The sequence below is a fragment of the Monodelphis domestica genome, chromosome 4 (assembly GCF_027887165.1).
Source record: "Monodelphis domestica isolate mMonDom1 chromosome 4, mMonDom1.pri, whole genome shotgun sequence".
NCBI lineage: Eukaryota > Metazoa > Chordata > Mammalia > Didelphimorphia > Didelphidae > Monodelphis > Monodelphis domestica.
The window spans coordinates 72,323,553-72,340,849 of record NC_077230.1 but is presented as its reverse complement, the minus strand read 5'-3'; the positions used below and the strand labels follow the sequence as shown (position 1 = coordinate 72,340,849).

General features: G+C 36.8%; 1 protein-coding gene across 1 annotated transcript in view; it reads right to left on the bottom strand.

Annotated features, from left to right (window-relative positions):
- The window catches only part of CD96 (CD96 molecule), a 178,752-nt gene that overhangs the window by 125,034 nt on the left and 36,421 nt on the right, over nucleotides 1–17,297 (bottom strand). The window contains exons 4-5 of the mRNA XM_056826082.1: nucleotides 16,206–16,398; nucleotides 10,322–10,377 (exon numbers count right to left, since the gene is read on the bottom strand). Of these exons, the coding sequence (XP_056682060.1) occupies nucleotides 10,322–10,377; nucleotides 16,206–16,398 (249 nt within the window). The remainder of the gene's footprint in view (nucleotides 1–10,321; nucleotides 10,378–16,205; nucleotides 16,399–17,297) is intronic.

Below are 17,297 nucleotides of genomic sequence, written 5' to 3'. Positions count from 1 at the left end.
AGCTCCTGCAAAATTCTTCAGTTTAATTTACTTCCACCAGAACAATCTAGATTTCTTGGTGATGTTCTAGACCCAAATAAGTTTTATTTAAAAATATATTTTCCAAGGTTGAAAGATTTGCTACATCTATAAAAATTGTGACAAATATTCATCAGTTCATAGTTTGTTGTTTGTTTGTTTGATTTTTGTCATAGAGCAACTTATATGAAATATGATAGTCGGTTTGTTTGCTATTGTAATTAAATGGGCTAATATAACTCTGGGGATATTGATACTTTTTGAATGTGCATTACATGTTGTACTATTGTTCTTTATAATAAAAAAGCTGTTTCTTTGTGAAAATCATTTGCTTTGCACTCACAGTGGATCATGGCCAGGTATGAAGAGGAAATGGATCTCATTTTTGGTGAGAAACCTTGTATTCTACATTTCCTTAGCTGACACAGTGTGTCAATGATTTTAAGTTATATATATATATATATATATATATATATATATATATATATATATATATTTAAAACTTTTATTATTGTTTTTGCTTGTATGTGCAACATACTATTTCAGTTTTATTTTTTCTTTCCTTTTTGTATTTGAAGCACATGTCACCAGCATTGAGATTTTCTTTAACTTTTTTGATTTTGCAGTACTATAACTTTAAAATATATTTGCTATAATGCCAATGCATACCCAAAAAGCTTTAAACTATAAACATGATGCCACTGATTGTTTAAGAAAAAAAATTATGGGACTTTGCTTAATGATTCTGTCTGATTCCAGGACAAGAGAATATAAAAAGAGCCATTGCACAATGCCAAAGAAGCATAAAGCTAAACTGCATAGTGCCAATCAAGCACAAGGTCAAAGAGACCAACCAATCCTGATGGGATTGATGAAAATTTTGAGCCAAGATAAGAGGACTTGAACTTGTTTGGGGTTTGAGGTTGTGGCTGTTTAACATGTATTAAAGGCAGGTCTTCCTTGTCCCACATTCTACCAAGTATCTCAAATTTGGCTCCTACCTGGCTCCTACAATCTAGACCCTATTCTGTCTTTCATAATGTGGCAACTTTTTGTAGTGCTGGCTACTGATTTGGTAAATGCATAATTGCTTAAATCATTTTAATTGGGCCCTGATTCAAGGACCTGTTATGTATTTATTTTTCCTTTACTTAGAATTTTTACACATAAGACTTTGATAGTCTATATTTCATCCATAACTTATTTTTTATTTGGATTAAATTTTTTTTTTATTTCTCCTGCCAATTGATTCATATACCTTATAACTCAGTCATGTATCCCTAAGCAATCCCTGTGTTTTTCAACACCCTCTTCAGGGGGAAATGTATTATTATTATTTTAAATTGCAAATTTTAAATTATTTTTTAGAGTAATTTTAGGTTAAGAAACATGCTACCTCTCCAAATCCAGAAAATGAACTCTTCTTAGAAGGCACCATGAAGATGCCTCCACAGACCACAAGCTCTATCAAGAAGATCCAGAATGAGCTTTGGTTGTGGTTGATTGAACTGAAAATTGATTGAACATTTAATTTGAATGTATACTCTTATGCCAAAAGGGGAATTCCCCCTAACTGGCTTTTTGTCAATGTGCCTAGCAATTATTGGTTTTGTTCTCTTTTTCTCTTATCCTCAAGTTACTGCAATTTCAAAGTTGGTATGTTTACAAGACCCATTGGAGAGACTAGTCTTCCGTGGGTCTAAGGGGGGAATATATGATTGAAAATCTGTTACCCTAAAAAAGAACTACATATCCCAAGAGCCCACTGACTTCCTGTCATTACATACTTCCTGTAGACAGAGGATAAAGGGTGTGGGCTTTGGAGGCTCCTCCTCTCTGATGTAGAATCCACAATGATGGTGGTAAGTGGGGAGGCCTAAAGATGGCTAACCAGCCATGGGCATGTGGTCTTTATTTTGTATCTTCTTGATTCCTTGATTTCTAATGATCATTAATAAACATCGTAAAATATAATAATTTTATTATTAGAGATATCAACTTAATTTTTACAATGCCTTTTGTTTTAACATCACAGAATCATAATACTCTAGTGGGACAAAACACAGAAGTATGTACTTGGAGCACCTTCCCTTGCCATTTTATTGTGTGACCCTTGTTTCCCTTCCCCTCTACTCAATTGCAAGACCTTAAGAGATTTTGAGTGAAAGGACCTTAGAAGACAACTGGTCCAGCTGTCTCCTGCCACAAAATAGGAATCAATATCTATACTTTTAGTGATTTGCTCATGGTCATACAGGTAAAGAGTAAAAATGGGATTTAAACACATATCCTCTGACTTCCAATCCAATACACTTTCCACAGTGTCATAGTCCCTCTTCAAGTAAGTACCTTGACTACATAAACAGTATTCTAGTTTGCTTTTTTATCCCCTAACCCTTAGTGCCTAGCACAGTGCTTTGGGAAAGAGGACAAGATATACGTATTTGGTGAATAATTGAATTGAAGCACTTCTACATCTATTAAGATCACCTTTTTCTCTAGCTAAAGCATACACAGGGGCAGCTAGGTGTTATAGTAGATAGTGTGTTGGGCCTGAGTCAGGAAGATAAATTTTCCTGAATTCAGATCTGGTCTCAGACACTTCCTATTTATGTTACCCTAGGCAAGTCATTTAACCTTCTTTGTCTCAGTTTCTTTGACTGTAAAATGAGCTCGAGAAGGAAATGGCAAACCACCTCACTATCTTTGACAAGAAAAACCCAGGTCATGCCATATCTGACAAGAATGAAACATGACTGAACAACAACAAAAAAGGTTGTTGAGAAGAGGCAAATGGCTTGCTTATTTTATTTCCCTGAGAGTTGAGCAAATGGAATAACAAAAGTTATTCTGCAATAGCTGAGGAGCAAGAAAACCTAGGAGTTGTTTTTTAGGTTGTGCCTTCTCCAATTTAATAATCTATAATACCCATCGGATGCACCTTTTGATGGCTCTTATAAGCCCAGAGACATCAGAAAGAAAATGAAGGCACCTAGTATGTTTTGGGTAGGTATTCAGGCTTATCCTACCCAAATTTCCTCAGCCTTGGTTAATTCAATTGAAAAAAAAAAGTAAAAAGAAAACCAAACTACCAGTATCAAAAATGAAAAGGGCAAATTCACAACCAACAAAGAGAAAATTAAAGCCATTATGGAGAGTTATTTTGCTCAATTATATGCCAATAAGTCTGATAATCTAAGTGAAATAGATGAATATTGAAAAAAAATATAAATTGCCATTAATGGAAGAGGAAATCGAATATTTGAACAACCTCATCTTAAAAAAAGAAGTTGAACAAGTCATCAGTGAATTCCTTAAGATGAAAATCTCAGGGCCAGTTGGAATCACAAATGAATTCTATCAAACATTTAAAGAACAATTAATTATAATAACATATTTGGAAAAATAGTTGAGGAAGAAACTATGAAATTCCTTTTATGACACAAATATAATCTTGATATAAAAACTAGGAAGAGAAAAATAGAGAAAGAAAAGAGAGTAGTAGTGGACTAGTTTAGGCATTCAACACACAGCAGTAAATGAGCATAGTAAACAAGTGTTAGACAAATCCAGATTAGTTCAACCTGGAGTTAAGTTTGGAAGGCAGAGGGAGAGAGATAGAAGACTTAAAAACATAGAAGAGATCCATTAGAACCCTTTTAGTAAACTCCAAGGCGGCTTACTAACTCTAAGGGTTACTAACACCTTTTTTTTTTTTCCAAGAGTAGTCCAGACATTTAAAACAAGCTAAACTTAAAATAAAACAATGACAATAATAACAATAACAGCAGCATTACAAATGCACAATTACTCTTGGAACAAAGGAATTAATTTGTTAGCATTTCAATTACATGAGGTCTCTGAATGCTTTCCATCTTTGCAGAATAGCTTCACAGCCCTGTTTGAGCCATCATTTTAGGTCTGCAGTTTGGCAGAGTAGATACTGCCTCTGAATCCTGCCAGCTGACCCTTCTCAGTGTTTTGGGCACTAAAGTTTCATGCTGGAAATGAACTGTTTGTCTGCATCCTCAATGAAGGGAATTGCTTTACCAGGAGTTCCCTACACCAATGCTATCAAGTTGAAATGAAAAAAAGAACAACAAAATAATTTTTAAAATCTTAAAATACAGAAGAATAGGAGAGAGGCTTGATGAGGACTATACCTTTGATGCTACATAAGATACATGAGAGTTATCTATTCTGTGAACTCTCCAGTACATTTAAGCTATTTGATGCTATTTTGGAAGGCATGGGAATGGGGAGTTATGCTTGTATTCTGTGTAGTGTAATAGAGGTGATTGATAAAAGAGGGTTCTTTAGCTCTCACTTTTTCATCTCACAGAAATAACTGAAGAATATTAGGGGGTTGGGAGTTGAGGAGGCAGTGTTATTAGACTTTGTGTCTTAATATCAAATAACAGATGCCTGCAAGAAGAGAAGGACATGTAATCAGCTCCATCTGTTTTGTGAAATGTGTTCCAGTCTTTACAGAATACACTTTCATCTAGGCAAATGTGTATTTGAAGATCCACATTTTATAGAATAATCTTTTTAAAAAAAAGAATCCTACTCTGGAATTATCTGAAAAATCTGAAAATCTGAATGAAATGACCTTCATGAAAGCACCCTAAAAATTGCTAAGTCTGAGGAAGCTAGGTGGCTCAGTGGATTGAGAACCAGGCCTGGAGACAGGAGCTCCTGGGTTCAAATCTGGTTTTAGCCATTTCCTAATTATTTGACCCTCAGCAAGTCACTTCACCACCCCACCCCCCAACTCCCAACCCCCAAATACACACTCTTAACACTCTTCTGCCTTGGAACCAATAAACAGTTTTGATTATAGGTTTAAAAATAATTTTAAAAATTGTCTGGTCTTATAATAATGTAAGTTGTTATAATCATGACATTCATGACCTTATACTATAAAAGTAGACTTGATAGGGAACTTGGAGTCAGAAAGTACTAGAATCAAATCCTGTTTTTTGTACTTAGCATCTGTATGTCCATTAGGTTGCAAGCTTCTGAAGGAAAGACTCGCACTTAGCATAGAGTCTGGCACATAATAGGTTGTTAATATTGACTTATTGGATTGGATTTATTGGATTACCAGCTGTGTGACTTTGAGTTAGTCACTTATTAATTTACCTCAGTTTCCTTGTCTATGAAATGAGTGTGTTAGACTTAATGGCTTTTCAGTTTCCTTCCAGCTTTAAATCTATGATTGTGTTATTTATTTATTTATTTTTACAATTACAACCAAATTTCTAATTCATTCTCCTGGTTCTGATTTAGAAGGAAATATGGAAACCACTGGCAAAAATGGTTTGGGGTAATTCACTGAATAGCCTATCCCACATTTGAGTTCAGTTAAGACTCACTATGGTTCACATTTATGCAAAGATTTAAAAGTTTTTAAAGAACTTTCCTAATGAAGTTTTTAGGAAAGTACTAAAGTAAGGAAAAGAGACTGGAGCTGGAGCCACTAGGTGACACCATGGATAAACCTCAGGGCTTTGAGTCAAGAAGACGTTTTTTGTGAATGTGAGCATGCCTCAGACACTTGCTACTTATGTGACCCTAGGCAAATCACTTCATCCTATTTAGCTCAGTTTCCTCATTTGTTAAAAAAAAAAAAAAAACAAGCTGGAGAAAGATAAGGCTACTATCCAGTATCTTTGTAAAAGAAAAATTCCCAAATGGGTCATGAAGAGTTAGAAACTGCTAAACAACAACAAAAGGACAGCATTTATTGTTTTACTGACATAAGGAAGCCCCAGATGAAAAGATTCCCTCTACCAATGCAAGTCAGCATCTCCTCAGAAAGTTACAATCTTACAAATGTCTGTATTTCTAGAGTCAGGAAGTGTCTGAGGTCAAATTTGAACCCAGAACCTCCCATATCTAGATCTAGTTCTCAATCCACTGAGCCACCTAGCTGCCTGAAATACTTATACCCCAACAGGCTCTTTCCTTCATTTCAGGTATTTATTAATAGTATTCCCTCTTTGCTCTCTTAAAATTATTTCTAGCTTTCAGGTCTCTTCTGAAAACTGTTTACCATGACACAAATGTCTAGGAAAAAGAAATAAAGGGATAGGTGTGGGAAGGATTTGTTCTTTATAGGGATTTGGAGTTGTAAAAGGTAGTTGTAGCCAGGGAATGGAAAGGATATCTAAGGTTATCTAGTTTAACCCTTTCATTTTATAGATGAGGAAGCTGAGGGCCAGAAAGCTTTAAGAGCCAAGGAATTCTCCAGTGTACCATACCATGTTGGAGATTATCCTGGGTCAATCCTTATCCTTTCTTCCTACCTGATTTTATATAGAATGAAAGCAAATCTCAGAGTGCTAAAACTAGTTTTCCTAAGGCTATCTAATAAGAGTAGAGGTAGGATTTGAAATCAATTCCTTTAATTCCAAGTCCACTATTCTTTCCACTATATCATCTTGCTTCTTGAGACATTTGAAATTAAAAAAAATATTCTGTTTTGAGAATGACATAATCAGGAGAGTGAGAAAGTACCTCCTGCACTCTACTGATTCCGAGACTGAGAAATAATGGCAAGGAAGCAGTTAGTAAGACAAGATTTTCAATTGGATTTAAGGGGGAGATATCGCCAAACCTGACAGTTGGGCATGCTGCTACTAATAAGTTAGATTCCTTGACAAAGATAGAAGGAAAGAATAGAAGGGCATCCTCATTAGAAGAAGAAATCAGCCAGTGATCCAGAATCAGAGAGAGAGTGTCAAAGATAAGCACTATGCAAGATAGACAGACAAAACCCGAGTTTGGTAAATGAGTACAGGTGACATGGTGTAGCCTTCCATACTATTCTGACTTGCAAAGTTTCATTGTCTATTTTTCAACATAATAAAGAATCCAAGAAAGGAAGTAAAGTGAGAATACATCTTTATGTCATTGTCTATTTTTAAAACACATATTTTGTTGTTTAGTCATTTCTATCATGTCTGGTTCTTTTTGACCCCATTTGGGATTTTCTTACCATTATGGATGAAAAAACTGAAGCAAACAGGGTTAAGTAGTTCATCCATGGCCACCTACTAAAAATGTCTGAGGTTGTTTTGAACTCATGAAGATGAGTCTTTCTGACTCCCGACTTAATTGTGTATTACTTATAGTTCATGAGATTTATGTACTTTATTGACACAATCTTTTGGACATAGAAATATATGGGTATAGGAATGGGGATTGGACCTGTGATTTTATTGATATGGGAAACTTCTAAGTAAGGAAACTCTCTACTAGTACAGATTGGCACCTTCTATGCAACATAGCCTTAGAAAATTGCTTCATGACACAACAAATACGATGCCCTTCTAAAGTCATTCCTCCAAAAGAGTTTAGCAAAACTACCTAATAGAACAATATTTGTTGACAGAAAAGAAGAACACGCACTTTAACTTTATCTATTTTTCCCCCACAGGACATATTTAACGAACGTCCTGTATGAATAGAGCCAGCTTTATGCATTGATAAGAACTTCCAGCCAGAAAGAATTCTTACCAGCTATTGCTATTGCTACTATAGAAATCATAAAGTTACACGGGAAAACAAAATGGGTGAAGGTGAATGTTGGGTTTGGACGTGTCCAGGTCTTGAGATTCTAGTGTTAACAAAGACCAAGTCAATCTCATCTTCAACTTTCTGTGTAATATTAAGATTCTTGTTGTGGCCTCTCTGGAGAGGAAAATGGAGACTTGATGGCTTGTTGATTTTGAAAATTGTCCCACTAGCTGGATTTATTGGTGCATTGGATCCTCTCAGACACTTCTATGGGGAAAGATTTCATCATTCTAAGTTCCTGAATCTACTACTGGAAGGCTAGTAATCTTTGAGCACACAGGCCAAATTTCTGCTCCCTTAAAGTAAAAAGACCAGGAGCAGTCAGAGTTTGGAGGCAATTTGTATGAATAGCACCCAGCTCAGAAATTGTGTTTTAGAAGGTAGCAGACAAGAGAAGCAACAGAAAGAAAAACTGATATTGGCTTAAAATTCACCTCCCTCTATTTAGAAAACATAGTGATGATCTGTGGTCAGGGGGATATAGAACCCCCTAAAGTTTATTGGTAGTTACCAGAAAGGAAGTCATTAGCAATAGGGCCCCATTACTTTTTCCCTGGTTGGTTTTATTGGTCTCATTAGGGAAAGACCTCATATAACATTGTGCTTGGAGGTGTGGTTTTACCCCAGCCCCAACTCAGACCCTCTAATGAAGAAGAAAGGAAGACTAGATCAAGCAGATATCTCCATATTTTTCATTCACATAAAATCCCAGATATTATTGGGTTTATTCAGGGTGCCAAATGATGATCACTAATAACTACTTCTAAGATTAAAATATTTAGTCTTTGCACTATCCTGAGGTTTCCTATTTATGTCCAGTAAGCTTCCTAGAGCACTTGTGAAGCAAAGAATTGGTTGAGGGGAAGAATGAAGCAGGAAGAAAAGGAAGAAGAGCAATCTGGGATGGAGGGAGAGGAGGATGTGAAGATGAAAGAGGAAGTGAAGAACAATGAGAATGGAGGACTCCTTGGTTCCCTCACTTGTACTGTGCCCACCAAAGGAATATTTTCATCTGGTCCTTGTCCCCACTGGCTATTACCACAACTAATATGCCACTTTTGCCTTTATGACTGCCATATCCATCATGACCATAGGGTCATGTTCAGACTTTTTTGATTTCCCTTTTCCCAGGAGTCATGGTATTACTCCCTATCTGATGACCTTTTTCTCACTGTCCCACATGTGCTGACTTTGATATCCTTGCTTGTTTCATTCACCCATCTTTTCCTGCTAACAAACCTGTAGTAGTAAAAATGCCTTATTTAGTAGATTGTAAGACAACTCTGTGGAAGAACCTAAAAAGGATGCATAGAGAAGAGCTGAGAAAGTATGGAGCCTTGAATCAAAGAATAGACATTTGTGGATGAGAGAATTACAGATTGCATTTCAAGGACTTGTTGAAAAAACATCATTCAGGAAGATGATGGAATTCTACCACTGGGGGATGGAACAGAATCTCTAGCTAAGAAAACCAGCTGGACAGTTGGAGAAAGGGTTCTTTTCTCTCTCGAACAAGAAGAGAGAGAAGCATCCTGCTGAGCTCAACCTGTTGTGGTCCCTCAGTTATATGAAAAAAAAATCAGATTAGTCATCAATTCCTCATTAGTGAATAAAGACCTTTTCCTTTGGGGAACAGAAGAGACTAATCACCAGAAGACATATTCTCTATCTGTATTTTCTCTAGATCAGGAAAATCCAACAGCCTGACTCTACTTCTCTTCACGGACTTAGGTCCCTGGAGCCATCAACCCCAGAGGGGAAGTTTAAGATTAACAGTAGTTAGGGACACCTATTTTCCCCTCTATCCTAAACCTCACATTCCTGTACACTCCAAAGAATAAACAGACCTTTTTATTTAGGACAGACTGATCATCTTTTTTCATCTAATGGGCTAAGGGAATCAGGATAATCTCTATCAAGGGAAGAAACCAGAAATCAGAGACCAATAAAGGGATTTCCTCTTTACCTCTCAGCTCTGGATTACCTAAGAGAGGAAGTAGAGCTTTCTTTTATCTGTCCTCTCTCTTACTCAGACCTTTCTAACTTTGGTTCCTGACCCCTCTAGTACACATTCTAGAAATTGGAAGCTTTATAACTGGACCACTATGAAGAACCCACTGGTTTCCATTTATCTCTTATCAATTCAAAATAAAAATAACAGGAAGAAAAAACAGGAAATAAAGCTGGTGTGAATACTATCTGAGCTAATGCTTCATCCTCGCCATTGAGTTTCTATTGTCTTTTGCCAAAATAACAGCTAGCAAAGCTTAAAATTGCACTAAGACTTTTGGGACACCCTGTATAGTACTTTAAGTTTTGCAAAGCACTCTATGAATCATCTTATTTTATCCTCTTAACAACTCTGAGAGATAGATGTTATTATCAACCCCATTTACCAACAGGGAAACTGAGACTAAGAGAGGTCCAGCACCGTATCTACTGTACCTCAGAAATGAAGACTATAGAACTGGAAGCTATCTTTTTAAAAGATATTAAAGACTGGGGGAGAGTCCATGGGTCATTTGAAAACCACATCTAACAATGGGGGATCCAGTTTGTCTTTTACAGAGACAACATAGTCTCTCTCTTTCCACCTTTTCCAATAAGTAAGTGTTAATAGAATTGAAATTCAAATCGTTTAATGAAAATGTTCTTGATGGACATAAATTTGAGCCTATTATAGAGCCTAAGGTTTTCTAAAAGCTTTAATGTTACTTACCTCTTCCAAGATATCAGTGGAGCTGTTCTGCATATCCATAGAGATTTCTGGTTTAGCTTGAAAGAAAATATAAACATGGTCAATTGCAGATCATTTCATGATTTTTTTAAATTTCATAATCATTTCATAACAGGTTAGAGCCAGGTTTCAAATGAGTGTGTGTATGTGTGTGTGTAATCAGCAACACTGATCTTAATGAGTTCAAACCTAGCCTGAGACACTTACTAGCTGTGTGAATCTAAGCAAACACTTTAATCTTAGTGTAGCTTCAGTTTCTCATCAGTTAAAGGAGCTGGAGAAGGAAATGGCACACCACTTACGTATGTTTGTCAAGAAAACCTCAAATAGGTTTTATATGCAGATATTACATATATCTCTCTATGCATTATATATAATATACATATATTGCATAGAGCTTTCTATGTATATGTATATTTATATAGAGATATATTTTATGTCTAGATTTTATAGAATCAGACACAACTCAAAAAACAATAATATAATATGTAACTTAACCGGCACTCAGGAAAGACCCTTTTCAGGTCTCCCATCTGATGGCTGACCTAATAAATGTCCATATTAATTATTTCATTTTAATTTTTTTTGTTCTTAGCTAATAGTGGCAAGACAGACAATAGGCTCTTTGACGATGGCATCTAAAAGGAAGTGTGGAGAGAAGGGGGGAGGATCCTGAGTAGTTATGATGGTGGATAGGAGAGACTCTGAGGTCTTAACACTAGAGGGATGAATTTTTGGTCAAGGCTCTACTTTAAAGATATTCCCAGTACAAGGAATTAGAGAATTTTAAAACTAGAAGAGTACTTGTAAAGATCATATAGACTAGAAGTTTTGAAGTCTTTTGTGTGTCAAAAGCCTCTTGACATTTTGGCACCTCTGTGACTTCTCCCTGCTATTTAATGGTTCTTCCCAGAACCCCCATTTCAGGAAGGTTATTAATCTAGCAATGTATCATTCATCTCCAGACTGTATTCATCTAAGGAAAATTAATATTATGTTGTATTATTTAATAACTAAAATTACTCTGTAATCCATCCTTTTCCTCATTTTGTCAGACTACTTAGTCTAGCTCATCAGATAGTTTCTGAAGGGTAGGATTGAATAATGTGATCACTCCCAACCCCCCAAGTGACCTGCTTGTTAACTAGCTTGGGCTAGACCCTCTCCAGGGGAACACTGTCCTGTTCTTGCTTTTCCTTATCAGATTTAGAGGTGAATTGATCTCTGAGGGGAGGCCAAAAAGGGTGGAAGGGAGAGCAGAAGGACCGAATTGAAATGGTTTTGGTTTTTGTAACCAAGATTGCGGGAGGCAGCTGAGTCTCATAAAGCAACTAGCATTCCTTAAGTGTCGGAGAGGGGAAGAATGGGCCATATGTGAAGGCCAGCTCACTTTCCCCAGCTGTAGACTAATCCTGTCCCCTGAAGATTACTCCTGCCTTGTAATGATGAAGGAATGGGGAGGAGCTGAGGTAACTCTCAATCCTTCTCTACCAGTTAGGATTGTCTCATCTTTGCCAGGGTAATTCCAAATAATATACTTCCAGGCCAATCTGAGGGAAGACACACTTAGATTTAAAAGACCCTTCGGGCCTTCACTGAGTCTTTGGTTATCAAAAGATGCCCCTGATCCAACTTATTGGTTATTGCTAGCTTAACTAATAAATGGATTATGCTCAGGTTTTTGGCTTCTTGCTAAGGTGCTACTGAGATCCTTTTTCTAGAGTGTACACACACACACACACACACACACACACACACACACACACACACACACACATTACTGTTAATAAAATGATATCTTGCCCTGGAGAAGACTGCTCTGGCTTCTTTTTTTTTACTCACTACCCTTTCTTTACTGTGCCCTCATATCTTATGCATTTGTCTTCCCCACACCTAAATCTTTTATTAATGTGTTGTCTTTTGCCATTAGAATAAAAATTCCTTGTGGTCAAATATTTTTTTTCTATTTTTTTTTTGTGTTCCCAGATTAGTCCAGTGCTTGGCACATAGTGCTCTGTCTTAATTGAGTTGATTGATGTCTAGGGACCCCTTCTCAGAATAATGTTTTAAGATATATAAAATAAAATATATACAATTACAATGGAGGCTAATAATATTTAAATACAAGTATAAAAATAAGAAATTCACAGACCAAAAGTCTTATCTACTCCAACATCTTCATTTTCAAGATGGAGACATTGAGGTCCAAAGATGTTAAGTGACTTTCTTACCTCTGGTTCTTATTCACTCTTAGAGAAAGATTCCACTCCCAATCCAATTGCCACTTATACTTTTCAACTCAGTTGTTAAGCTCACTTGGTTAGAAAGTGAGGCTAAAGGAGCCAATATTATAGGTTATTATTAGGTGGGAGCTATGATTTGAATGTCTAGTGCCATAAAAATATAAGGAACATTTGATTATTTTGCTTTGTGAAGGCTTAATTTGCATTAGCAAAGTAGATATAGAGATTAACATCATGTTCAAAGAGATATGAGAGAGGAACATATGCCTGATTATGCCTATTAACAAAGGAATGCTGGGAGAATTGAAGGACTGTAGAATGGGGCCATTGTCAGAAGCTGAACAGGATCAGGTTTATCAATGAGGCAAACTGCCCCTGGACTATGGCTGACTTCATTTTGAACTAAAGTATGGATTGGATCTGTGATAGACAACAAACTACCTGCCAGATCCTTGGAAGCTAGACTCTAGAGTTAGGATACAAAGGGTTCAGTGATGTCAAAACAAGTGCTAGAAGGGGACTGATGAACCTCTTTTAAACCAGAGGACACAATTGCAGGAGGCTAGCACTGTTGAAATCAGACAAAGGAAGGTGAGTGATGAGTAAATACCAGACTTAGAAATGGTAAGAGTGGGTAGTTGTACAGTTTTCATGCTTATTTTAATGTATTAGAATCAAGATCTCTTCCAGTTCAGTACAGCTGCAGGGAATTGAACTGGCCCTGGGTCCCCCTGGTCTTTTGGGGATCACTAGAGTATAGATTTAGAATTGAAAGGAAGCTCAAAATTCATCTCAACTAAATTTCTCACTTTACAGATGAGGGAACTGGGGTGAAAAGATTTGTCCAAAGACACAGAGTTAAAAACATGAACCCAGATCCTTTGTTTCCAAACAATCAATCAATGAATAAACATTTATGTGCCAATCACTGTACCAAGCACTGGGAATACAAAAAGAGGCAAAAAACTGTCTGTATACTCAAGGAACTTAAAATCTAATGGAGGACACCAACATGTAATGTGAAGATTGGATGTGGCTCTCTCCTGATTGTAACAATGAAGGTACTTAGCTCTTCCTTGATAGTGAAGATAAAATTGTAATCCCTGGTCTATTTTTATATGTTAATCCCCAAAGTGTTAACTCAGTATTTAAAGAAGATCTACCTATTTTAACCACAAAAAATATGAACACCCATTTCATACATTGAGTGGGAGGTTTGTGACCCATGTGTGAAAGAATGGGCAGTCCTGGAGAGGAGCTTCTGCTGTTATTGGTAGACCTAAAATTTAGGGGAGGTGACACAAGAGAAAAAGGTCTTTAAATATAGAACATAGAGGCACAGGAGGATTCAGTCACTCAGAAGAGAGTCTGGAAGATCAGTCACTCAGACTTGGAATGAAGACACTTGGCTGTGGAACTGTGAAGAATGGATTTAGCTATTTCCTTATTGTAACAATGAAGATACTTAATTTAACAAAATCATGAATGTCTTGGGAACTCTAAATTACTCCATCCTACTTAGACTGGACTTTAAGGGAAGATAAAGTTGTAATCTCCTGATTGAACAATGAAGGTACTAAACTCTTACCTTATAGTGAAGCTAGAACTTTAAGCTAAGTCTATTTTAAGATCTTAATACACAAAAAGGTGTTAAGTAACTATAAAGATTAAATTAATCACAAAAAGGTCAAGTAATTAATAAAAGGTGAATTTAACAAAGAAGAGTTTAACTAAAGATATAATCTAATCAAAGGAGAGGAGAACTAAAGAATGGGCATTTAGCATTTAGAGGATGGGACACAAGGGTGAAAGGTCTATATATTGGCTCATTCCCTCTCTCTGGTACTTTTTGTGGCAGAGAATTGACTGATAGCAGCATGTTGGGTCTTTCAGCATCTTAGCATGGCTACAAGCTATTGTCTGGTTTGGTGGTGAGTTTCTGGCTGAGTTTTCCTCCTTTACTTTCCAATTTTATCCTCTTAGCAGCCTCTAATCTTCAGAGACCTAGAGGTGGGGATTTTAAAACTCCCCCTGGCACAGGCCACGCAGGAGAAATCCTATATCCTCTTCCCTCCTTATCCTTAAATTCCTTCCCTCTATATTAATTAAATTACCATAAATTTCCAGACTGACTTGGGTATTTTATTCGGAATTTTCCCTGGTGATCAATTAAATCTAGATTTTAAGTCACAACGCTAAAATTATATTCATAGTCCTGTACCCCTGGAGGAGCTCACAAAGGATACCTCAGACTGCTTCTTTTTCACTGTGGTGAGTGAAAGGCTAACTTAGTTTCCTTGCCCTCTCTGGAGGTGTGAACCTCTGGGAAAGGCCCATTATCTTGAGACTCCTTTCCCCTGGCTGGGGTTAGAATTTCTACCTGGTTCTGAGGAAGCCAGAGGGTTCTCTCTCTCTCTCTCTCTCTCTCTCTCTCTCTCTCTCTCTCTCTCTCTCTCTCTCTCTCTCTCTCTCTCTCTCTCTCTCTCTCTCTCCCTTTTATCTCTTCCTCTTTTTTATCTTTCCTTTATTGTAAAAATAAATTACCATAAATTTCATTTACTTGAGTAATTCATTTTAGAATTTAGTAATAAAATCCCTGGAGACCACCAATTAATATATTCAAGTCCAACCACCATAATAAATTTCACAGTAAACACACATATACAAAGTATGCTAGATATAGGATAAATGGTAAACAATTGACAGAGGAAAGGCACTAGACTTAGGGAGGGTTAAGAAAGGCTCCTTATAGTGGTAGGGATTTTATTTGGGACTTAAAAAGAAGCCAAAGAAGGTGAGCAGTGAAACAGATATGAGAGAGGGCTCCAGATACAGGGGAGAGACAAAGAAAATATTTGGAGATAAGAGAGGAAGTATTTTGTTCTTGAACCCCTAAGAAGCCAGTATTACTTAATCAAGAGGTGGTACAGTGGGAATCTTAACAAATTACTTTCCTGGAAGAGCTTGGGTATTTATTTAATTCACCAGGTCTGAAATTGTGCCTGCAAGGACTACTTGGAATGGGAGGTTGGATAAGTTTCCTCATTTGCCCAGTCTCTTTCTACTTTTACATCTTGGTGTTCCAGAAAGCAATGCCAGATGGCCAGGGTTTTTTTTTTTTTTAACCATATGTTCCATCTTAGAATCAATACTGTGTATTGGTTCAAAAGCAGAGAATAAGAAGAACTAGGCAAAGAGGGCTAAATCACTTGCCCAGTGTCACATAGCTAGTCTGAGGACAGATTTGAACCCAGAACCTCCCATCTCTAGGCCTGACTCTCAATCAACTGAGCAACTTCACCAGCCTCTATGATTAGGTTTTTAGCAATGACAATAAAAGTGACTTCCAATACTATGGAGAAAAAAATAGAGTTATACATGATCTAATGGTCACCAGCAAGTTAACAGTCAACACTGTTGCTTTTTATTTTATTCTATTTTGCTAGCTGAGTTTTTGTAGTTATTTTTTTTATTGCCTTTCTGAACCAAATATATAATAAAACAGTTTTCAATTAGACTGTGCAGAACCAAATCTTGCTCTTCTGAATGCATGGTAGAGTTAAATGCAGGAGATATACCTGAAAACAGCAGTGAGACTGAAAGGAGAATAAGAAAGTCCTTACCAAAAACTGTAATTCTGGTGACATTCTTCAGGATTTTGCCAGAATGGATTGTAACATGGCAGGAAAACTTTCTGTTATTGTCAAGAATTTCAATTGGTGACAGATAGAGTGCATGGTCTTTACGTAGGATGATTCTATTGTCTGGAAAAGTGTTGTTTTGGATAATACGAGTTTCTTGCATTCCATTTTCTTCCTGTTGAGAATATAAAAATCAATCAGTAAACATGCATTAATTGAGCCTGATATTTGTCAGGTACCATGCTAGATTACTTCGGGTACAAATACAAAATGTAGCAGTCTTTGCTCTCCAGGAATATCCATCATATTAAGGGATCTGATTTAAAGTCATAATAGTGTTGGGGGGATGGTTATATTAGGTAGCAGGCAGGCAGAGTTGTCAATCACTTTTATTCATTTATCCCTTCTTTTGGGGGGTCTGTGCTACCTCTCCTTTCCCAATGACCTTCTTAAGCTACTCTCTTTGTTTCTATCCTCAAACAATAACTTTTCTTTCAAATTTAGCCAAGGCAAGATAGCTGATTGGAAGCTAGGTAGAATAGGGGGTAGAACACCAGGGCTGGAGTCAGGAATACCTGGCCTCAAATGTGGCCTTAGATACTTACTCTGTGACCCTGGAAAAAACCCTGTTTGTTTCCATTTCCCCATCTGCAAAATGACCCAAAGAAGGAAATGGCAAAGCACTCCAGTATCTCTGCCAAGAAAATCCCAAATGGAGTCATGGAGAATTAGATACAACTAATTGATCCAACAACAATAAAAAAAAAATAGCAAAGGCCCTGCCTCTATTATGATCTAACTAATTACAGCACTCCATACTGCATAACTCATTGTGTAGGGCAACCCTGGTTTAAATATTCTCTCTGCCCTGAACCCCTTGGCAAAATGTTATTGTTTTATATCTATCTCTCTCACTACAGGGGCCCCCTAATTGCTGCTACATTTGAGTGATAATAATACACATTTAGATGAGTACTATTTAGTATTCCTGCTTACAAGAAAAAGTAAACAATTTTTATAGAAAGGTAAATAAACTTTTATGTCTTAAAGGAAGCATCTCTTTCTGAGGGGCAT